The 23,770-nt window shown below is 46.3% G+C and overlaps 1 protein-coding gene across 1 annotated transcript in view; it reads right to left on the bottom strand.

Moving 5' to 3' along the window:
• Positions 1–2,526: 2,526 nt before the first annotated feature.
• LOC138962026 (chromatin assembly factor 1 subunit B-like) overlaps positions 2,527–23,770 on the bottom strand; it is a 45,745-nt gene continuing 24,501 nt past the window's right edge. Inside the window, exons 6-12 of the mRNA XM_070333717.1 lie at positions 15,924–16,020; positions 15,255–15,518; positions 14,777–14,877; positions 14,150–14,201; positions 13,695–13,820; positions 6,901–7,048; positions 2,527–5,592 (exon numbers count right to left, since the gene is read on the bottom strand). Of these exons, the coding sequence (XP_070189818.1) occupies positions 5,245–5,592; positions 6,901–7,048; positions 13,695–13,820; positions 14,150–14,201; positions 14,777–14,877; positions 15,255–15,518; positions 15,924–16,020 (1,136 nt within the window). The 3' untranslated portion in view covers positions 2,527–5,244. The remainder of the gene's footprint in view (positions 5,593–6,900; positions 7,049–13,694; positions 13,821–14,149; positions 14,202–14,776; positions 14,878–15,254; positions 15,519–15,923; positions 16,021–23,770) is intronic.

Raw genomic sequence — 23,770 nt, 5'->3', positions numbered from 1 at the left:
AAATTGATTTGGACAATTTAATTTTGATAATAATTTTTATATATTTAATTTTCAGAGCTTGTTTTTAATCCGAATATAACATATTTATATGTTTTTGGAATCAGCAAATGATGGAGAATAAGATAAACGTAAATTTGGATCGTTTTATAAATTTTTATTTTTTTTTACAATTTTCAGATTTTTAATGACCAAAGTCATTAATTAATTTTTAAGCCACCAAGCTGAAATGCAATACCGAACCCCGGGCTTCGTCGAAGATTACTTGACCAAAATTTCAACCAATTTGGTTGAAAAATGAGGGCGTGACAGTGCCGCCTCAACTTTCACAAAAAGCCGGATATGACGTCATCAAAGACATTTATCAAAAAAATGAAAAAAACGTTCGGGGATTTCATACCCAGGAACTCTCATGTCAAATTTCATAAAGATCGGTCCAGTAGTTTAGTCTGAATCGCTCTACACACACACACACACGCACACACGCACACACACACACACATACACCACGACCCTCGTTTCGATTCCCCCTCGATGTTAAAATATTTAGTCAAAACTTGACTAAATATAAAAAGCAAGACAGAAAAAAATACTGTGAATTCGCCGACTTCATCGCTGGTGGGAAACCCAGACTCTATACAGTGGAACCCCCCTTTTAAAACATCAAAAAATCTCAGAAAAGCAGGTCTCATAAAGAAGAGTTTGTTAGCGCTTCACACGCAGTTCCTCCCATATTAAGGAGCCAAATGTCCGTGTTGTGGCAATGCAGCCCAAAAAGGTACCCTATTTTCGATTCAGCTTTACGTATCTTTTTATTGCTCCATCGTATTTTTTTTTATTTTTATCTCGACTGTATATAAATAACTTAATGAAAAATATTGTTAGATTAGAACATAAATGTCACCAAAGTGGCCAAGAGCAGCAATCTTGAATTCACTTGTTTGTTTTCATTTGTTTGTGTGTTTCTCTCTCCTCTGCGCTTTTTCTCCCCTCTTACTCTTAACATAACATTGGGGTGAATTTACCGAGGTTATGCACAAAAAGTCTGAGAAAACAAGGTATAAAAGGGTGGGACTCTACAATTGGGGGGTTCCACTGTATTACAACACAATCGAGACAGCATGCCAGTCTCAGTCAAAGTAGCTGCATTCTACAGAGCGGGGATTTTTGCACAATTACCTTAACAGATTGACATAGGTGTCATTTACAAACTGTGTTCAGCAAAACATTTCTTAGTTAGTAGGCTGTTGAATTCTTGGCATGTGTTAAAGTCAAAGGATGCTTTTATCCAGTGTAAATTAAGGCGAAAGATGCTTTTATCCTGTGTAAATAAGTCGAAGGATGCTTTTCTCCTGTGTAAATAAGTCTAAGGATGTTTTTATCCTGTGTAAATATGTCAAAGGATGTTTTTATCCTGTGAAAATGAAGCCGAAGGATGCTTTTATCCTGTGAAAATGAAGCCGAAGGATGCTTTTATCCTGTGAAAATGAAGTCGAATGATGCTTTTATCCTGTGTAAATAAGTCGAAGGATGCTTTTATCTTATGAAAATAAGTCGAAGGATCCTTTTCTCCTGTGTAAATAAGTCGAAGGATGTTTTTACCCTGTGTAAATAAGTCGAAGGATGATTTTATCCTGTGTAAATTAAGTTGAAGGATGATTTTATCCTGTGTGAATTAAGTGGAAGGATGATTTTATCCTGTGTAAATTAAGTGGAAGGATCCTTTTCTTTTCTTTATTTGGTGTTTAACATCGTTTTCAACCACGAAGGTTATATCGCGACGGGGAAAGGGGGGAGATGGGATAGAGCCACTTGTTTCTTGTTCACAAAAACACTAATCAAAAATTTGCTCCAGGGGATTGCAACGTAGTACAATGTATTACCTTACTGGGAGAATGCAAGTTTCTAGTACAAAGGACTTAACATTTCTTACATACTGCTTGACTAAAATCTTTACAAAAATTTACTATATTCTATACAAGAAACACTTAAGGGTAAAAAGAGAAACAGAATCCGTTAGTCGCCTCTTATACGACATGCGGGGGAGCATCGGGTAAATTCTTCCCCCTAACCCGCGGGGGGTAAGGATCCTTTTATTCTGTGCAAAATCCTGAAGAGATCTGTGGTGGTGAACATGATCACTTACAGGAGATAGAATGTCACTTTAGTATACATAACAAGTTATTGTTGAATGACAGTTTAATGCAAGCTTCCAGGGATGACTAACTTACAAACTTGATCATCATCAAAATGTTAGTTTTAACAAACACACACACACACACACACACACACACACACACAGGCATGAATCATAGGGTACCAAAGCAACACGCATCATCACGATCCCAGAAACTTGATTTCAGACACAAATACTTGTGGAGCTTTTCAAAATACTCTTTCAGGACATTGATGTAACCGGGAAAGATCAATTAGACATCTGCTGATGCTATACCCCTGAAAAGAAATTTCCTCTCCATACATACACACACATTTTTTTTTATCTCACTCTCAATACACCAGGCAGATCTATTTACATTGTTCTTTTTATTTTTCCAAAAAAAGCAAAATTCATTATTGCAAAATGCACGCCATAATTTTTATTTTTTTTACTAACGCTCTCATACTCAAATACCAGAGGCACTTTAAAACTGGTATAAATTGCCTTGCAGCCTATCCTCCCATAAAATACGAAATTGTACATACAATATATGCAGCTCTAGAAATAAACCTTCAGTGAAATGAAGCATATTCACCATAAACGCATACAAATACAAAAAGCGTCATGATGCCATGCCATGTAATTTTTTCATGGACACATTAAAAAAATTAAAAATAAAATATTTGTGGGAAAGTTTTTTTTATTCATTGTACATTTCTATCAAACGTCATTGGGAGCACTTGCTTATTCCAGGGACACAGCTTTAATGCAACTGTCAACAATTAACACTAACATAACAAAACACCCAAGGGAAAAACTGAGCATAAAAAGGAAATCATGTACATTCATGAATAAATCTAATAATATATATAAGAATGGATGTATGTGTGTGTGTGTGTGTGTGTGTGTGTGTGTGTGTGTGTGTGTGTGTGTGTGTGTGTGTGTGTGTGTGTGTGTGTGTGTGTGTGTGTGTGTGTGTGTGTGTGTGTGTGTGTGTGTGTGTGTGTGTGTGTGTCCGTTATAAAACACAGAGGAAAAACAAAACTAAAAAACTAAAAAACAAGAAACGAAACAGAACTTCTTTACCCAGATTTGTCACAGAAATTGATTAAAAACAGACTTTCTTTCTTTATTTGGTGTTTAACGTCGTTTTCAACCGTTCAAGGTTATATCGCGACGGGGAAAGGGGGGGGATGGGATAGAGCCACTTGTTAATTGTTTCTTGTTCACAAAAGCACTAATCAAAACATTGCTCCTGGGGCTTGCAACGTAGTACAATATATGACCTTACTGGGAGAATGCAAGTTTCCAGTACAAAGGACTCAACATTTCTTACATACTGCTTGACTACAATCTTTACAAACATTGACTATATTCTATACAAGAAAAACTTAACAAGGGTAAAAGGAGAAAACAGAATCCGTTAGTCGCCTCTTACGACATGCTGGGGAGCATCAGGTAAATTCTTCCCCCTAACCCGCGGAGGGTATTAAAAACAGACTTCCTTTTTCTATTTTTGTCCAGCCTCACAGTTTGACAGGTGTTTGCAGTAATACTAAGTACAGTTCTTTCATCACCAAGAGTCAGGAATGTGGCTATTTCTACATCTTCAAGTGCTTTTAAAAAATGTCCCCAAATGTTTATTTTACTCATTTTTCTGCTTTTTTTATTTTTTTATTTTTTTTTGTACACTTGTTTATCTATCAGTGCATCTCACTTTTAAGCCCTGTTTGTACTCAAGGACCATCAATTCACCCAAACCAAGATAAAATGGTTCACACACAAACAGCTCAAACTACTTAGGTTTCAACAGAGACAGTGTTGTAAACTACATTCTCTTTGGCTGTTTCATGCCAGTGCAACTAACTGTTAAGCCCTCTGATCTTAATCCAGTCATCCCTACCAGGGACCACCAATTCAACCCCACACAGCTAAAATGTTTCACACACAAACAGCTCAAACAACTTAGGTGTAAACAGAGACAGTGTTTTAAACTATATTCTGATTGGCTGTTTCACGCTAGTGCAACTAACTTTTAAGCCCTTCTGATTTTAATCCAGTCATCCCTACCTGGGTGGGACCATCAATTCACATTTACACAGCTAAAATGTTTCACACACCAACAACTCAAACTATTTAGGTTTCAACAGAGGTAGAGTTGTGAACTGTAATCTCTGTGCGCTGTTTTATGCCAGTGCAGACCAATTTTAAGCCCTTCTGTTTTCATGCCAGCCATCAATACCCAAGATCCACAATTCATCTCACACAGCTTAAATGTTTCACACACGAACAACCCAAAATAAAATAATTTGTATGATGTTTTGAACTGTATTTGCTTGGGCTTTTTTCACGCCAGTGCAACTAACTTTTAGGCCCTTCTGACTTCACTCCAGCCATAAATATTCAGGGCCATCAATTCACCCCTATGATGTTTCACACACAAACAACTCAAAATACTTAGATTTCAACAGAGACGACGTCGTGAACTGTATTCGCTTGGGCTGTTTTATGCCACTAACATTTAAGCCCTTCTGACTTCACTCCAGCAATAAATACCCAGGGCCATCAATTCACCCCAAAAAATCTATTATGTTTCACACACCAACAGCTCAAACTACATTTGTACGTAGGTTTCAACAGAGACAATGTTGTGAACTGTATTTGCTTGGGCTGTTTTACGCCATTGCAACTAACTTTTAAGCCCTTCTGACTTCATTCAAGCCATAAATACCCAAGATCCACAATTCACGTCACATAGCTCAAATGGTTCTCACACAAATAACTAAAACTATTTAGGTTTCAACAGAGATGATGCTGTGAACTGTATCTGCTTGGGATGTTTCACACCAGTGCAACTAGCTTTTAAGCCCTTCTGATTTCACTCCAGCCATCAATACTCATGGGTGCCATCAATTCACCCATACAAAGCCATTAAGTTTCACACACCAACAGCTCAAAACTACTTGGGTTTCACCAGAGACAACGTTGTAAATTGTATTCGCTGTTTTAACTCCAGCCATGATCAATAGACAAGACCCACAATTCATCCCCCCACAGCTAAAATAGTTTACACACAAACAACTCAAAAACTACTTAGGTTTCAACAGAGACAACGTTGTCAACTGTATTCGCTTGGGCTGTTTCACGCCAGGTTGAATACTCTCCAATATCTTCTCCACCCCTTCTACGCCAATTTTCACGCCTTCAGTCACAGATTTCATTTGTGTAATTCTGACATTTGAAATCTCTGTTATAAGACTCGAGTCAGAGGTCGCTGGCTTGTTTGGCAGAGTTGAAGAATGATTCAAGTTGCTGGAGGATGGTGTTGATCCTGTCACCTCAATGTCCATTTTTTCCTCATCAGCTGCTGTGCTGTGTTTTGGGTTGGGTGAAGATTCAGACTCCATGGTGTTGTTCTGTACAAGCGTATTTGGGCTCTGGAATCAAAAAGGGAAGAGTTTATTGAAATCCGCAACCAAATGCTTTGGAAAGAAGCTGTCATCTTTTGCATACATACAGAGACACACTCTTATGCACCCTCACATACACACAAACACAAATGGAAGAACAGCCATCCAACTTCTGTGGAACAGGGCCTAGCATTGGAAAAAGTGAGTTCAGCTTACAAACGCGGGGGTCTGGGGGCCGCAGGAGGCCCCCAGTGGGGTCCAGGGGCAAAGCCCCCCGAATTTGAAGATTTTTTTTTTTTTTACCTAAAATGACCCCCCCCCCCCCCCCCACCCCCAAAGAAGATTGAGCAACTAAATTATGCCTTCACAGAAATAGCAACCTTTCGGAGCCATAGTCCGTATCGGCATATTACTTCTTCTGACTTGCCTTCCGCCTTCGGAACGAAATCCAGCCATTCCCACGTCCAGGAATACCTGGATTCTTTCTCACTGAATGGCTGACCACGTTCAACAATGTCGCTTCGAGACATTATTTCAAGTCTAGAGCCACAAAACACCGGCACAAAGCATGCTCGCGCGATGCCAGAGGAAGTGCGTGCTCAAGCAAACTGTCAAACCGATTTAGAATTGAACCGAACGGCGCACAAAACGAAAGCTGGGACTGTTTGGGTTTACCGTTTGGGAATAACAGGTTTTTGCATTTCGGCGTACACCAAATCGAATTCCGCGTACTGGAGATGTTATTCCGGCGTAAAGTACGCCGAACGGCTTACAATGCTTGGCCCTGGTGGAAAAAAGCTGCCATCCTAAAAATACATACATAGCCACACTCTCATGCACACTCACATCTTCTTCTTCTGCGTTCGTGGGCTGAAACTCCCACATACACTCGTGTTTTTTGCACGAGTGGAATTTTACGTGTATGACCGTTTTTTACCCCGCCATACGCCATTTCCGGAGGAAGCATGCTGGGTATTTTTGTGTTTCTATAACCCACCGAACTCTGACATGGATTACAGGATCTTTTTCGTGCGCACTTGGTCTTGTGCTTGCGTGTACACACGGGGGCGTTCGGACACCGAGGATAGTCTGCACACAAAGTTGACTCTGAGAAATAAATCTCTCGCCGAACGTGGGGACGAACTCACGCTGACAGCGGCCAACTGGATACAAATCCAGCGCGCTACCGACTGATCTACATCCCCGCCCCACACTCATATAAGTACGAAGATTGACAGCCAGCCAGTTAAACCGTTGGATGCACACTCAAACAAAAACAGACACACACACACACACACCATACACTTTTCTCAGTATAAACACACACAAGCCCACCTTGGGGGTCAGTGGTGATTGTGTCCCAATAGAGACGGACAACGCAGGTTTGGGAGTGTATGGGACTCCCAACTCTCCCTCCTCAAAGGTGACCACAGAACAATAGCCATCTGTGGAGGACACAACCAAGATCTGCCCGTTCCGGGACCTGCAACAACAATTCAGAAATATTTACTAGTCCACAATACTATCATGGACCAACCTATTTTTATTATTAAGGGAAAATGTTTGAATCTAATGCAGAAATGATGTATGGTCTTTTAGGAGACATTAATATGTATTTTGGAGCGACCCGATTGTAATGGATTTTTGGCGATATCTGTTACAGAGAATTAGTTATCTTTTCTTGTCTTGGTCCTCGCTAACATTACCGCTTCCTATTGATCTGCAGCGCCTAAATGGACAAGACTGATATAATAAGCCATCTAAATGTGTGAGAAGCTGTCAACACAGGCATTTCATTTCAAAATGATGAAAATATAATGATGAAAATGTGCTTTGTGCAAAATCGAAAATTTTTAATTAAATTTTGATTTAATATAATATACTTACCCAATTCTTATGAATGCATTGACTTTAGTCCCACATGCTAGATGTCGAAAAACCTCTCAAATTACCTGCCCTTAGTAGGGTGGTAACCAAGCTAAAAGCGACGCCATAGCCGTTGCTATGGCCTGACCTTGCTCGGTTACCCATAACACCCTGCGCACCACGTGAGCGCCAGCATCCGTAATAATCATTCGAGACTATTAGTCAAACAAACCCCCAAGGACATAATCCAGCGGGGACGGATGGGAGGGTATTAACTATAAGAATTGGGTAAGTATATTATATTAAATCAAAATTTAATTAAAAATTTTCGATTTAATCACATATTCTTACTCCAATTCTTATGAATGCAGATTCCTCCTAAAGGTGGAGGGAACCTACTTATGTCCTTGTAAGAACCTGCCCTGCAGCAACTAAAACCAGCAATGAACTGGAGCCGTCTAGCCGCGTGCAGGAGAAATCCCAAAGATAGAAACCGATGAACACATCATCTGACCTCCAGTAAGCCGTTTGCAAAGCTTCGCCTAGGCGACCAGAACGCAACACGGCAATAAATGTAGCAGAGCCCCTAGAGAGAGACAAATAAAAGATGTCTCTTTCGCTCCATTGTAAAGACATAAGAACCTGAGCTAAAGCTCGTGGTTCCAAAAGACAGTAACGTCAAAAAAAATGGATTAAAAAAGTCTAACCAGACAGTTAGAAAATCCGAATCTCCCGGAGCGAGAATCCTCCCAAGAGGAGGGAATCAAACACCAGAGGATATTGACCAGGTTTCTGAAATCCCAAAACCTGACCAAAAACCGTGAACAAACGGAACCAAAAGCCCTAAGGCTACATCCTCTGGCAAACCCCAAAAGCGCATGCGCCTCACTGCCCTATAGGGCTGAGGCCCAGAGTAAGTAGAACAAAGTCCCACGCGCTAAACAAGGGGGAGCCTCTAAACCTTGTAAAACAAGGTCCTTTGATCATGCCCACAAGAGCGCCATGAGCAACAGAAGAGAGGCCTATTTGTTTCAAAACAGCTGAGATAGCCGAGACGCCGGAACCTCAAAGAAGAGGCCCAGCTGCCCAAAGCCAAAAACTGAAACAGAGGTGAAAAACCACCTGGCTTGAGAGAGGGGCGCTAAGGAGTTGCACCCCCGCTCTAAATCCCCAATTGGCCAAAGAGGCCAAACAAGGAGCATACACAGATAAAGTGGAGGAAATATATGCTTCGTGCCCAAAGAACAGAGTAAGAACCCATGATCTACAACACAAACAGCACGCCTCCAGACCCGTAAGCAGATGGGCCAACCCCTGAGCAAGCCCTGAGAGGACCTGTTGAGCGAGTCGGCCCGATCGCAGAGCTGGCCGGGGAGAAATTCCCCTGAGAAAATGATTTAGTGTGAAAACCCAATCAGAATCCCTTATACTCTGTCTGACAGGGAGTGAGAACTTGCTCACCCCAGCTAGTTCACATAAGAAGCAACAGACGAATTGCCCGAATGCAACAGGACATGCCTGTAAATAGCCAAAAAGGAAAGGCTAGTAGACTAAGAGCTACTGCTCCTAACCTCAGGCAAAAGAGAAGCCCAAGGATTCACGTCTACATCACAGCCTCAAGACTGCAATCGCCATTGCAGGCCCCATCTAGACGAAAACGCATCCAAAAAGCGGTCTAAGTCCAGGGGGAAACAAAGCTAGGGAAAAAAGTCCCCTGAGCGATCCAAAAGGATTCCAGCCACCTTCCGGCGTGGAGGAACCCACTCTGGAGGAGGACCCTCATGTCCCAGACCTGTGAGGCCGAACCCCCCAAAAAACTTGAGGAAAGACTAGAGGGCCAGCATAGCTATCGATACCGTCCGACCGAAGATCGGGTCTAAAGACCCCGCAGAGGCCTGCTCTCGTGCCAGTCTGGCAGTGAAAAGCGCTAAAAGCCTCCCTATTCTCTCTTGTGTGAAGAATAAACCTTCCAAGAGACAAAGTCGAACAGCATGCCCAGGTAAAAAACCTGGGATAAGGACAGCTCGGAATTTTGCCTGGTTACTGAGAGCACCAGGCAAAAAGCCTGGTTCAACACCAAAAGGAAGTGCAGCTGACAAGCTGATTGACCTTGAAAAAGCTCAACCAGCCCCCGAGATAGTCCAGAGACCAACACCCCCAGAAACCGAGCCCTTTCCTGTGTGCAGAAACGCAGAAGGAAAGCTCATGTGAGAGCACCGAGGAAAATCTCAGCCAAAGCTGAAAGCTCTAGCCCATGCCGACCCACCTCCCGCAGAGAGGGAGGCGACACTGAACCAAAACACCCCTTTGTAACCGGGAGCGCATAAATGCGCTGCCAGAGGTCCACGAAGGAAGGGAAAGATTCCAGCTATTGAGTAGGTCTTAACAACCCCCGAAAAAGCCTGACCCTTGCTTCCTGCAACCAGCATGAAATCAAACCCCTTGTAAAGGAAGGAGATCACACCAAGCAAAAACAGTGTGGGCCTAAAACGTCACCGAGAAACTTCTCCGCTCAGTGACGACCCTAGCCCAAGCTGCCAGCAGCCTGGCTAAAGCCTTATCCAAGGCATCCTCCCTAACCCAAAAGAGCGTTCAGGGAGGATAAGATTGCCTATAAGAAAGCACAGAAGAGAGTCTCAGCCAAAGCAGAAAACTCCAAACCATGCCATCCTAGCTCCTCAAGAGAGGAGAGGGAGGAGTAACATCATAAAAACTCCATGTTCCCTGTGGTCTGTAAGCGAAGCCAGAAACTAGCCCCTGGCAATAAAAAGTGCGGATCAGACCCTGAGCCTGAAAATTCCCTGCTATCTTCTTCCGCACTAAAAGTGAGGACGAAGCAGCCTGAAACCCCGAAGCCAGCAGTCCCCTGCGTATAAAGCAGCGGGAAAGGTGTAGGATGAAGACCACTATCCTAAGGTGCGGAACAAGCCAAAAGTGTGGCATGAGGTAGGCAATCACCGGAGACTCAGCAAATGAAACAAATTGCGAGAAAGCCTGTGAAAACCCAAAGCCATCCCGGAAGAGGAAGGAAGAGAGACACCCCCAACCTATCCGGGACAAAGTAAACTGCAACAGCAGCCGCTCTATGTATGGGAAGCCTACAACCAGTAGGCAACCCTATACACTCCCCCTCCTCCAACAAGGAGTCCGAACCTAACCACCAGTTGTGTAAAACACAAAAGGAGGGGAGACCGGGGAGGTCGCGCACTAAATACTCCTGCCGATAACACCGCCAAGAGTGTGGATGAAAAGCGTGATCAGTCTCTGACTGCCAACCCAAAACCGCCCACCTGAACAAGAGGTGGGGGGAAGAGGGGTTGGTAACTGGCACAGATCTCTGCCGAGAAGGAGATAGAGTGGAGAAACAAGACAAAGCCGGGCCCGGCGCATCTTACCCCACCCACTGTGCGAGAGAAGCATCCCAGTGCTAAGAACCAGACTACCTGGTTTGAACCACAACTCACCCCAAGTGGGGAGGGGGGTGGTCCAGCACAGCCGCAACCCCTAGAGGGGGTAAGGACTGAAACAAAGAAACGGCCGTAAACGGCCGATCCTCGCTCGTCCACCTGCCAAAGTCAAGTAGCCCTATCACTCACCCACCCCTAGGAGGGGGGGGGGGGGGGGTGACCTATGCTGGCTAAGGACAATGACCACTGGCCAGGTGATACTATAGCCGAGTCCCCGCAGACCATTGTGAATACAAAGAATGGGAGACTGGAGAGAAAGAGTATATTCTGTCTCCGCCTGTCCCAGGTAGACAGCCGGCACAGCCCGTGCAGAGAACAAAACGGAGCAAAGCTCATTGTTCCCTGACCACTGTGCGAGACACCCTGCCGAGAACAAAAGAGAGTCAAGCTCATTGTTCCGCGACCGCTACCCGCGACGAGCGCGGGCAGCTAACACAGCCACCTGTCCCAAATGGAGCAGAGAAGGAGTATGTAACGTAGCCTGGAAAGCCGTACATAGCACCCCCGCTGTGTAGAAAGGCCTCGATAGAAGAGGAGAACGATTGTCAGGCCAGGACCATAGAGGCACAGACTGTGAAGACAGTCTAACAGCGCCCACCCCGTCCAACCCAGAGGGAGGGAAAGGGTGGACCCGCGACAAGCGCGGGCAGCTAACACAGCCACCTGTCCCAAAAGGAGCAGAGAAGGAGTATGTAACGTAGCCTGGAAAGCCGTACATAGCACCCCTGCTGTGTAGAAAGGCCTGAGCCACTCCATGCCCCAGATGGGGAGGGGGGTGGCTCGTCACAGCAGTAAGAGCGACGGAGAGAGACGAACCGAGCAACGGCCGACCCCCCTCCGTCCACCTGCCGTAGTCCTATAGCCCACCGCCCGCCCACCCCGATAGGGGAGGCGAACGATTGTCGGGCCAGGACAATTGAGGCACAGACTGTGAAGACAGTCCAACAGCGCCCACCCCGTCCAACTCAGAGGGAGGGAAAGGGTGGAACGCTACTCCAGCCCCCACCCGATCCCGCCCGGTGGGCGGGAAAGAGTGAGCCACTGATACCCCCCCCCCCCCCCACCCTGCCCCAAATGGAGCAGAGAAGGGGTATGTAACGTAGCCTGGAAAGCCGCCACCCGAACGCGCCCGGGGGGCGGGAAAGGGTGGGAAGCTAACACGGCCCCCTGCCCGCAAAGGGCAGAGTGGGACAAGCCCTGGCCGTGACTTACCGTGCCCCCCCACTCCCCCTTCCTCACGGTAAGGGGGCTGCATGACCGACCCAGCAGTGCTGTTTTTAAAGCAAGCAAAGCGGCCAACGCAGGCGGGGAGCTGGCCCCCTCTCCTAAAGGAGAGAGTGCTCGCGAACAACCCAGTCTACCAGTGGCAGAAAGGACTGAACCGAACTGGCCGATTGCACCAGGCGACGGTGCGACGCAGGAGCGCCCCCCCTATCCCCCCCCATTGGCGGGGGGCTGCGTAACACACTGTGAAGTACCGGCGGTAATCAGAGTGGTTAGACGCAGGCAGGGAGCAGGCCCCCCCTCCTAAAAGGAAGGGGTGCTCGAGAACAGCCCAGAGCCACCAGAGGCAAAAAACGGGCTGAACCGAACAGGCCATTTGCACTTGACCACAGTGCGAAGCTGACGAACGGGAGGGCGGGAACCGCCGATCGCGCCTGAAACAGCTGAGAATACAGACCAAAACATCGTTAAGTCCCCCCAAAAGGAGGACATTGACTGATTCCTCTTACGCAGAGAAAGGGGAAAGAATAGCCACACGGCCACCCCCCCCATCAGTCGCACCGACGACGATCCAACAAAAAGTCTATAAGAAGCCTAAAGGCTGATTAACCCCAACAGGGGAAGCGAGCTGTGAAAGAACTGAACCCGCCCTCGGAGGGATAGGAACATAAAAAGAAGTGCTGTTTGACGGATCTAAGACCCGCATAATAGGCAAATCAAAGTTCTTAGGCTACTCTTAGGTATAGTTTTCTAAACCAGGCTAAGAGCCTTGTCACCCTCCAGTCTCGCGCCACGTTTAGCTTTGTTGTCGGCCATTTTAAGACCGGCGAAAAACAGTCACCCAGAACAAAAACCTTCTGCGTGCGTGTTCAACACAAAGCTATCAACATTTATACCAAACATAAACAGGAAAGATCTCACCAAAAGGTAGACGGACAGGAAGACCCCCAAGAACCGGCTAGTCTCAAGGACGAGCAGGCAAGTGAAGGCCAAAGTGAGAGCGAAATTCGGACACGTCCACCGTGTGTTGTCGAAAGTCGAGAATGATTATTACGGATGCTGGCGCTCACGTGGTGCGCAGGGTGTTATGGGTAACCGAGCAAGGTCAGGCCATAGCAACGGCTATGGCGTCGCTTTTAGCTTGGTTACCACCCTACTAAGGGCAGGTAATTTGAGAGGTTTTTCGACATCTAGCATGTGGGACTAAAGTCAATGCATTCATAAGAATTGGAGTAAGAATATGTGATTAAATCAAACCCTGTAAGGGAAAAATTGCTTTCAGTATTACAAGAGTTACTCCCCTTGATCCACTTGACAGAAACAGTTCTGAACTTTAGTTCTTTACCATTACAAACCAGCATATAATCGCACAAACCAGTTACTTTTTTTCAAAATTAATTCAACCATCTGTCCATATTTGCTTGAATACTTGGCAATCCCTGCAATAAAATTCTAATACAAAGAAATTAAAATCTTCATAAAAACATGTAAAGCATGATTTTTTTCAAATGTTTTTTTAAAATCCTATTTCTATTTGGTCAGCTCTTTTGACAATCATGAAACAGTACAAACCAGCTAAGGTCGCTGAGCGTGTGATAGTGTATGTTTGACAGGTACGCGAACGGCAACGTCTGCTGAGAGTCATACAGCACCACAGAGTCCTCTGTTGCCACGGCAAACACCACTCGATACGGCAAACTGAAAACAAACAGGACAATTACCGCAAAGTTTCTAAAAGAGTCGTGTTTCCATTTTTAATCATATGCAAATAAGTTCTCAGCTAATGGAAAGTTTGAGTTTAAGGGGCAGCAAATTCAGAATACTCTTTTCCAACCCAACAGGAAAGAGTTGCTTCCCTTGTCATAGCTACAATTCTCACGGCAAAAAGTCAATTTCATGAAATACTCCATTTTCATATGTAATCAACTGTAAACTTACTGTATAACCTCACAAGTTATTTTTGAAAATTGTCTGTTAACCAACTGTCAAATAAGACAAAATGACAGAGAATGAAAAGGAATACAAACCAGAAGACTGTAGAGTATTTCTCCCACTCCTTGGCATCCTCATCCATCGGCTCTGTCAGACATTCCAAAGACTAGACATGAATTTTATCATTTAGTCAAAAACCTGGTTCACACTCAACAAATGACACTATGGAATGAAACTGAGCATGACACAAAATGTTGAGTATTCTGTTTCTCTAAAAACGACGGACCGAGACAAAACATGTGTTACAGGGAAGAAGCTTCAGCATTCAGAGATACTGGCAGCTGCAGACACCAGAAGACTCCACTGACTCCAAGATGTCATCACCTTCAGCAAAGATGGAGCCGCTTCCAGAGTAGCAGGAACTCTAATGCAACAGTTTGTTGATGCAAGGAGTTTCGATTTCTCAGGTTTTTCTAATGCCGTTGTTTTGCAATTTTCTTGGTTTTTGCTGCTCACTGAATTAATAACTACAATGTAACCAAATGCATTCAATGGAAACGTTCCCTTGCTCTAGTACTTTTCACGCCACAAATTCGTTCTTGGGTGAAATAAATGTGTGTAACTTATCCGCAGTCTGTACCTTTTTAAAATACTTGTTTTTTTCTCAAAACAAGGCAGGGTGCACCTAATGGGCTGTGACGCCTTGTAGGCTAAACACTCACCAGCTGAGTTCTCTTTCCGAACAAGTCGAAGTTCAAACAGAAGAGGACACACCCTCACAGCAACTGACGCTTTGTTTGGACTGGGCAGGTAAGACGCTGGTCTGATATGAATTAAGACAGAAAAAAAAACCATTATTTTTATACCAGCATCTGTTGGACAAAAAATAACAGATTTTAGCCTATACAAAACGAATGTTAGTACTGGTTATACTGCCTTCAAAATTGATGCAAGCTACTTGAGAGAGAGAGAGAAAAAGAGAGAGATTGTGTGTGTGTGTGGGTGTGTGTGTGTGAGAGAATGCGAATGAAAAAATGCAAGCGAATGAGCGACATAATATCCATCATGACGTGCCGACATTCCTCAATTTTTACCATCCTGAAAAAGGCAGCGACAAGCTGTCAAAATATTGATTAAGAATGTACCAAACCTGGTTATTGTTGTGTTCTCTTTTGCTTAAGAAAAATAACCCATCCTCACTCTTTGAAGGAGCCGCGCGTAAAAACGAACGTAGCGTTTGTTTGCCCTTCGCCAGTCTCCATGGTCCCTGCTGGAGCAATCAGCAGCTGCCCATCAGGAGAGAAAGCGAGGCGACGGAAAAATGATCTGAGTGTGTCGTCGTGAAACATGCGAGTCGCTTTGGGCTTGGTTCCCTCTGGGGTGCTGGCCGCGATGTGACGAGGGACGATCTTTGAAATGTTATGGATGCAGTGCTTTGTGGACAGGTTGAAGATTCGACAAGATCTGCACATGGAAATTCAACATTCGTTGTCAAGGGTGTAATTACAGGTTCACACTTTTCAGAAATGCACCATGACTCTGTGCACCATGTACCAATGCCTACATGTGAATCACTGAATGCTTGGCTGTTAAAGTGCAATTGATAACTTTTTTTTCAGCTAAATCGTGCTTACACATTCTGATGTGGATTTGAGAGGGATACTCATTGTACATGAACAATTATATGGACAAAGCTGCAAAACAGTATACAATCATCCAACACAATTAACTAAAATGATATCAATCAACATGTCAAATCAAGGTCTAAATTAAAATTTTTAAAAAGCTCACAGAACAAGAAGACAAAGAGAAGATATCTATAAACTACCCACTGAAATAAACAGCATGTAAAACTGAGTGGAAACTAACCTGTCTGAGCTGAGTGTTGCGATGTATTCCCTCATTGGATCCCAAGCCACACCCTGAACGTAGCTCTTGTGTTCGTTGAACAAGGCCAGCTTGGTGTCTGCACAGTCAAACAGAAATCAGTTTTATCTGCCAAAGGTCAGAAGCAAACAGAAACAGGATATAGTAGGATTCTGGGTACAATGCCATTTGAAGCAGAACAGAACCAAGATTTTTTCCCCCAAAAATCTAATTTCAGCGTACTTACAATACCTCACTTATTTTCTAATCCCCAGGGGTTAGCCTGCAAACTTGCCAACCCTTGTGAAAGCTCAAGTGTAGCAAACTATTTTTGGGGGGAATTTTCATATTTGTTTTGAATTTTCAGCGTAGCAAATGGTTTTGAAGTGTATCATTTTCTAAACTGTATTCCAAAATCGAAAATTTTTATCTAAATTTTGATTTGATTAATATACTTACCCGAATCACATAATTGCATTGACCCACTTAAGATGCTTAGGTTATGATAAAAGCTACCCCGTCTAGGTATAAGGGGAGCAACCCCAACTAAAAAAGTGACTGCACCAGCATGACTGACACCCTGGGTTACGTCCCATGTAGCCTACTACGTCATCAATGGTGCTGGTCACGTGATACCCCTTCAATCGACTAATAGCATACTAAAAATATCGAGCGGGGCAGGCGGGAGGGAATTACTTATGTGATTCGGGTAAGTATATTAATCAAATCAAAATTTAGATAAAAATTTTCGATTATAATTACATATTACTTACGCCGAATCACATAATTGCAGATAACTCCAACCAGGCGGTGGGTAAGATCAAAGAAGTTCAAACTCACTCTTAAATTCTGGAGAGGCATTGTCCCGCTGCCACCAAAGCAGGAAGGGACCTAGATCCATCGTTACAGATAGATCCATACTGCCAGAAGGCAGCAATGTCTCCCTATGAAACTGATAAAGACAAAAGCCGAGCACCAGTAAGCTGTGTGCAGGACATCATCCAACCTCCCAGACCGTAAAACGGCCGAGGAGGAGGCCCAGGCCCTGGAAAAAGAGCTCGGGCTGAGCCTAGGGGAAAGATAGCCGATAGCTACGCCAAGGCGGAGGGGAAGAGAATCCCTCGCCAAAAAACTGGCCCACTGCCAAACATCAGGGAAAGAGCCGGTGAGAAAGAAAACATCTAGCTCACTCTAAAACCCTTGCCAGGAACTGGCCCACTGCCAAAAGACAGAACGAGGACCGAGAACCAACCTAAAGGACAGTCGCAATGCCGCTCAGGCAAAAAATGCGAAAGACAGCATCAGAGCCGTAAGCTGTGCTCAGCACTTCTTCCCATCTCCTGAACCATAAAAAACAGCCCAGAAAGGGGCTCAAGTCTTGAATAACCCGAGCCGAGTAGAGGGACAGACAAGCTGCCACCCCCCCCCCCCCCCCCCTTACTATTGGAAGGAAATGCCAAAAACCCTGGAAACGACTAAGCGTAAGGTTGACCGATCATAAAAGAAAAGCGCCAACCTTCCCCAGGACCGTAAGACAATCATGCCAAAGTAAAAGCCTTGGCATGGAGAGAGGCCCGAAAGGCCGGAGAGATAACGGTCGGCTCCAGAGAGGAGTGACCTGTTTCCTGGAAAGAGAGAGAGACGTCTGAGTACAAAAAACCAGAGTCAAACTCAAAGAAAAATCTCAGAAGAGACGGTCACCAGAAGTCCACTACCAGTCCATGCAGAAGCATAGAGGGAGGTAAACAGAGGAAGAAGCGGCCTACGAAAAGTGTAAGCCGCCAGCAGAGCGGAGAACGCGGTGGCCAAAGCCTGATGTGACCTGTGACTCTAACCGAAATGACTAAAGTCAGAGTGATCACAAAGCAGTCTGCTTGTAGGTAAATGAAAGAAAATCAAAAACCCAAAACAGAAACGAGACTGGAAAGGAAAAACAGAAAACTGTGAAGCTAACCAGCCTTAAGACTCCCTGAACGAGAGTTCTCAAGAAGAAGGGCCCGAAGTAAATTTCGCGGCCGACCGAGCCCAGAAAATTCCTGAGTCTGGCTGAAAAACCAAACACGTCTGATACCTCAGAACCGAGAATCAGACACGGAACACAACAGGCAAGAGTCCGTAATAGTTGCAAGTGGTAGAAGGGTGACCGTAACAGGCAACCCACCCCACCGGAAGTCGACCCGACTCGCCTCATGGCAGGATGAGGGAGAAGAGGAAGACACAAATTCTAGAGACACGGAGACCGTAGTCGCCCATGCCAGGCAGGAGACTATTACACGGGCTAAGGCTGAGAGCCGGAACGCCCGTAGACCTGCCATCAAAGATGCTGGGCTGAAAGCCCGCACCAAGAAACCAGGAAATTAACTAGACCTCCACCGAAAGGGGAGGGTTAGCCAATAAAGCTGAGAAAAGTGATAGGCCACAAGAATGACCCCTCACCATGCATTGCTAAAACCAATGCAAACTCAGTAAAATCTAAATGTAACTTCCGAGGCCAACTCAAGTAAACCTTAAGTTTGGACGAAACACCAGAACAAGTCCGATCGCTAGAGAAAGACAGAGTCTAAATCGGCGAAAGACCCACAAGGACCGAGTCCAAAAGAGCAAACAACAACCACCACCACCAACAGAAGAAATGGCTGTTGCACCAGCCGAGGCTAAAAAACCCGGATGCCCTAATGCCGGCTGTTGTTCCCAAAAAACACAGACTAAGACGTCTGTGAAAGGAAGAACCTCTCCGGATAAACCTGAGCTGAGGACTTAGCCTGAAAAAGCTGAGTCTGCTTAGGTAGAGCCCGTTTTGCTGCTTCAAAGCATGAAGAGCAAAAGAAGAGACCTGAAGGTCCCTACAAATCTTTATCTCCTTGGAGGCCAGGAGGCCAGGGAGGCCTTGGAAGCCAGAAGACCTTAGAGGCCCGGAGGCCTTGGAGGCCCGGAGGCCTTGGAGGCCAGGAGGCCTTGGAGACCAGGAGGCCTTAGAGGCCAGGAGACCAGGAGGTCTTGGAAGCCAGGAGGCCTTAGAGGCCAGGAGGCCAGGGAGGCCTTGGAAGCCAGGAGACCTTAGAGGCCAGGAGGCCTTAGAGGCCAGGAGGCCTTGGAGGCCAGGAGGCCTTAGAGGCCAGGAGGCCTTGGGGGCCAGGAGGCCTAAGAGACCAGGAGGCTTCAGAGACCAGGAGGACTTGAAGGCCAGGAGGCCTTAGAGGCCAGGAGGCCGAAGAGAGACCCATCCACCAAGGGTGAAGAACTAAGGGTGTCTCATTGATTCCTCACAAACTAGGAATGGGCGAGGAACAAGTCCCGTCTGTACATGACCGTATGGGCATTGTGCAGAGAGGAAGGCCTTCTCCGTTCTAAATTCGCCCTAGCAAAGGTGGAGAAAGCATCCCCTGCGTCCTGCTCTTTACTGAGTGTAAAGGGCGCAAAGAACTCCGTAAAGGAGTGTCTCCGAGATGGAAGCAAGTTCCAAAAGCTGTCTGCCCACTTCCTCAGAGGGGAAGAGAGTCTGCTCAGAGAGCAGGGGACTCGAAACGTTCCCCAAAGAAGAAGTTCCGGCGTGACCGGCAAAGGTGCACGCAGAGGGGCAAAAGACGACAGCAAATTCCGGGACATCTTGGGCAAAGGCAACCTCCTCTGAGCCGCTAATGTCCCGAAGCTGGGAAGGCCGGAGCCTGAAGCCCCTTTCCTGCAAGTCAACGGCCAAACTTCACCCCTGACTAAGAGGAGGATGAGAGGCGTCGAAGACCAAAGGCACAGGAAGTGAGGAGAACGGCAGAACCCACTACCGAAGTGTGTGGTAGCTGCTAATCCGCCTGAGGCAGGGAGCCTGCAAGCCCAAAGGGCACTGCTGACGAAAAAACCAGACTCAAACCAGATGGGACCATAGCAGGTCCACTATCCAGTGAGCCCCCACTTCCGGCCGGAGCCAGAAGCGCAGAGGTCGCGTACGATCGCCGACATAAGGCAAGGTTCAAACCGAATGTGACCATAGTCTGTGCACTAACCAGTGAACCTACGCTTCCAGCCGGAACCAGACGCAAAGCTGTCGCGGACGACTGCTGAAGTAGGGCAAGCTCGAACCAGAAGTGACAGCAGCCTGTGCACTAACCGGTGAGCTCACACTTCCGTCCGCAGCCAGAAGCGCAGAGGTCGCATACGACCACCGCCGTAAGGCAAGGTTCGAACTGAACGTGCCAGTAGCCTGTGCACTAACCAGTGAACCGATACTTCCAGCCGGAACTGGAAGCACAGCCGTCGCGTACGACTGCTGCCGTAGGGCAAGGCTCGAAATCGGACGTGACAGCAGTCTGTACACTAACCAGTGAACCTACGCTTCCGGCCGTAACCGGAAGCGGCGCTGTCGCGGACGACTGCTGAAGTAGGTAAAGGCTCGAACCAGAAGTGACAGCAACCTGAGCACTAACCAGTGAACCTACACTTCCGGCCGGAACCGGAAGCCCAGCTGACGCTGACGACTGCTGACGTAGGGTAAGGCCCAAACCGGACGTGACAGCAGCCTGTGCACTACCGGTGAACCTACACTTCCGGCCGGAACCGGAAGCGCAGCTGCCGCGGACGACTGCTGACGTAAGGCAAGGCTCAAACCGGACGTGAACGTAGTCCGAACACTAGCCAGTGAGCCTTTTACTTCCGGCCTGAGCCGGAAGCAGCTGTCGCGGACGACTGCTGACGTAAGATGTGGGACGCACCGGACGTGACAGCAGGCTGCGCACGAGCGGAAGAACCACTGCTTCCGGCCGGAGCCGGAAGCCCAGCTGTCGCGTACAACTGCTGGAGTACGGAGAGGTTCAGACCTGACGTGAACACCGTCTGCTCACTAGCAGGAGAACATCCGATTCCGGAAACCGGAAGTGCAGCTGCCGTAAACGGCTGCTGCAGACACCAACCTTGTTGTGGCCGGATCCCCGGAGGGACATGCACTGTTGCGCTACCGCAAGCGGAAGGCAACAAATGCCGGCCAGGAAGAGGAGAAGAAGATCCCCAAGGGACCGTCCAGAAACATCACGGTGGACAGCAGCCTGGTCCGGAGAAGACCCAGAGTCTGAAGGAGAGAACGTCGCCTAACCCCCAGGCGGGGGGCAGAGCTGGCGACGAAGTCCGCCGCGGCAAACCTCGCGAACGAGGGAATCTATTTCTGGAAATAAGCAAAAGATAAGTGCAGACCCCAGAGCCCTAGACTCTGGAGCCGAAACAGACGTAAAACGACAGCCTTAGAGGCCAAAACGGACAGCTGAGAGCCAGACGGCCAATCGTCCGTAACAGAAAAAACGGCACAGAACAACGTAAAAAATTGCCTAAAATAGTGCCAACATGAACAACAACGGAGTTCTTCAAAAGAAGAGGCTGCTGAGGGATAGAGCTTAGCAGGGCCCAAGCCCTAACCTTCGGCCTTAGCTCCCTCTAATTCTCATTAACGGCCATGTAAGCACCGAGAGAAAAATAAACAAACAACTGAAACTAGCAAAGTCCGAACGGACGCCAACCTTTCAGAAGCCAGCAAAGAGGGCAGCTAAAACCAGTTTAGGAGCTACCAAAGGCAGCTAAACAACTAGCTATACGAAGAGTTAAGCGTCCGAGTACGGACGAAAAATCAACATAACAACAACATGCTAGCTAAAAATGGCGACCAAGGAGGAAGCCACAAGTCTGAAAATAATAAAGTCCGTACAGACACAAACATTTCAGAAGCAAGCAAGCAAATAGATAAGCACATACGTAAAAGCTACCGACGGCAGCTACAAAGCAAGCTACAACAGCGTTAATAGACCGAACACGGACTAAAACAACAGAAGCCAGACAACGTGCTAATGCAAATGGCGACCGTGAGGAAGCCAAACAACTGCTGAAAACTTCAGAGTCCAACGGACATGCGAAATTCACAGCAGAAGCAAAAAACATACAAGAAAATATGAACGATCTCACCAGCTGCAAGCCAGCAAGAAGTAGACGGGGGCCGAGGCCGGTGGGTGCCGTAGACACAAAACCAGCCAGAGCAAAAGCGAACACAACCGTCACCCTTGAGTGATAGTAGTCGATTGAAGGGGTATCGCGTGACCAGCACCATTGATGACGTAGTAGGCTACATGGGACGTAACCCAGGGTGTCAGTCATGCTGGTGCAGTCACTTTTTTAGTTGGGGTTGCTCCCCTTATACCTAGACGGGGTAGCTTTTATCATAACCTAAGCATCTTAAGTGGGTCAATGCAATTATGTGATTCGGCGTAAGTAATATGTAATTATAATCCGCATTTATGCCACATTGCACAAGAAAAGACATTTTTAATTAAGTTTTATGATAATGGAGAAACATAAAATGCCCATTACAGAGTATTTGCAGTGCCACTTTTCAGAGTAGATGTTTTATGACCCATTTTGTGAACCGCTACATAAAGCAGAAATGAATAGCAGGGCAGGTGCACGAGAAAGTTACCACCCAAATCGAAAATTTTTAATTAAATTTTGATTTAATATAATATACTTACCCAATTCTTATGAATGCATTGACTTTAGTCCCACATGCTAGATGTCGAAAAAACCTCTCAAATTACCTGCCCTTAGTAGGGTGGTAACCAAGCTAAAAGCGACGCCATAGCCGTTGCTATGGCCTGACCTTGCTCGGTTACCCATAACACCCTGCGCACCACGTGAGCGCCCGCATCCGTAATAATGATTCGAGACTATTAATCAAACAAACACCCCAAGGACATAATCCAGCGGGGATGGATGGGAGGGTATTAACTATAAGAATTGGGTAAGTATATTATATTAAATGGAAAATTTCCTAGATAAATTTTCATTTAATTAATATACTTACCCGAATCACATTAGCATTGAGTCACCTGAGATGCTTATCACTGAAAAACGCTTACCCGGCTAAAAATTTTAAAGGGAAGCAACCCCATCACCAAAACGAAAGTGAAAGTAGCTTGGTAATGGACCAGCACACTGGGAGTTACCTCCCATACGGGTGTGTGCCACGTCACTTCCTCTAGGAACACGTGCCTATTCTCATACGGCTTTAAAAATCTTAAAACCATACGCGGGGCAGGTGGGAGGGAATACAGTATGTGATTCGGGTAAGTATATTAATTAAATGAAAATTTATCTAGGAAATTTTCCATTAAATAACATATTCTTACTCCGAATCACATTAGCAGATAACATCAACAAGGCGGTGGGCTAGAAATGAATCAAAACTCACCATCAAGTTCTGGACAGGAACTGACCTGCTGCTATGAGAGCTGGAAGGCCTCTGGAGCCATCCTGTCGAAGAGCCGAGACGTCCCGAAGATAAAAGTTTATGAAAACATCTTCAGAACGCCAAAACGCAATTGTCAGCACCTCCTCTAGACATCTGGAGCGCAGTACTGCCAGAGAGGATGCCCACACCCTCATTTCATGGGCTCGGGCCGAGTCAAGTGGCAAGGAGGGCATGACCCCCCCCCCCCCCCCCCCCCCCCTCCTTGTGCAACTCCACTCATAAGCTTGCTTAATGAGCGAGGACACCCACCGGGCCAACGATACCTTCGACAAATCTTACTCGCGCCTAGAAAAGGGCGAGATAAACAGCAACTTCTGAGAACTAGACCGAAACGGCTGAGTCCGGGCTAAGTACAGACGAAGAGCCCTCACAGGGCAATTGACCGAATCAAGGTCATCCCGGGCCAACGCGCTGATCAGAGCCTTGACTCTAACCAGCGGAGAGGCCTGCCCCGGAGACTGATTCTTGGCCAGGAAATCGGGCCGGAAACGCAAAGATGCGGAACCGTCCGACTAAAAGGAGATATCTCCAGGCTGACCCGACAGGGCGTGGACCTCGCTACCCCGTCGGGCCG

Source organism: Littorina saxatilis, linkage group LG3 (genome assembly GCF_037325665.1).
Source record: "Littorina saxatilis isolate snail1 linkage group LG3, US_GU_Lsax_2.0, whole genome shotgun sequence".
Lineage (NCBI taxonomy): Eukaryota > Metazoa > Mollusca > Gastropoda > Littorinimorpha > Littorinidae > Littorina > Littorina saxatilis.
Note: the sequence above shows the minus strand (reverse complement) of the source record. Positions and strands in the feature narration are given on the sequence as shown.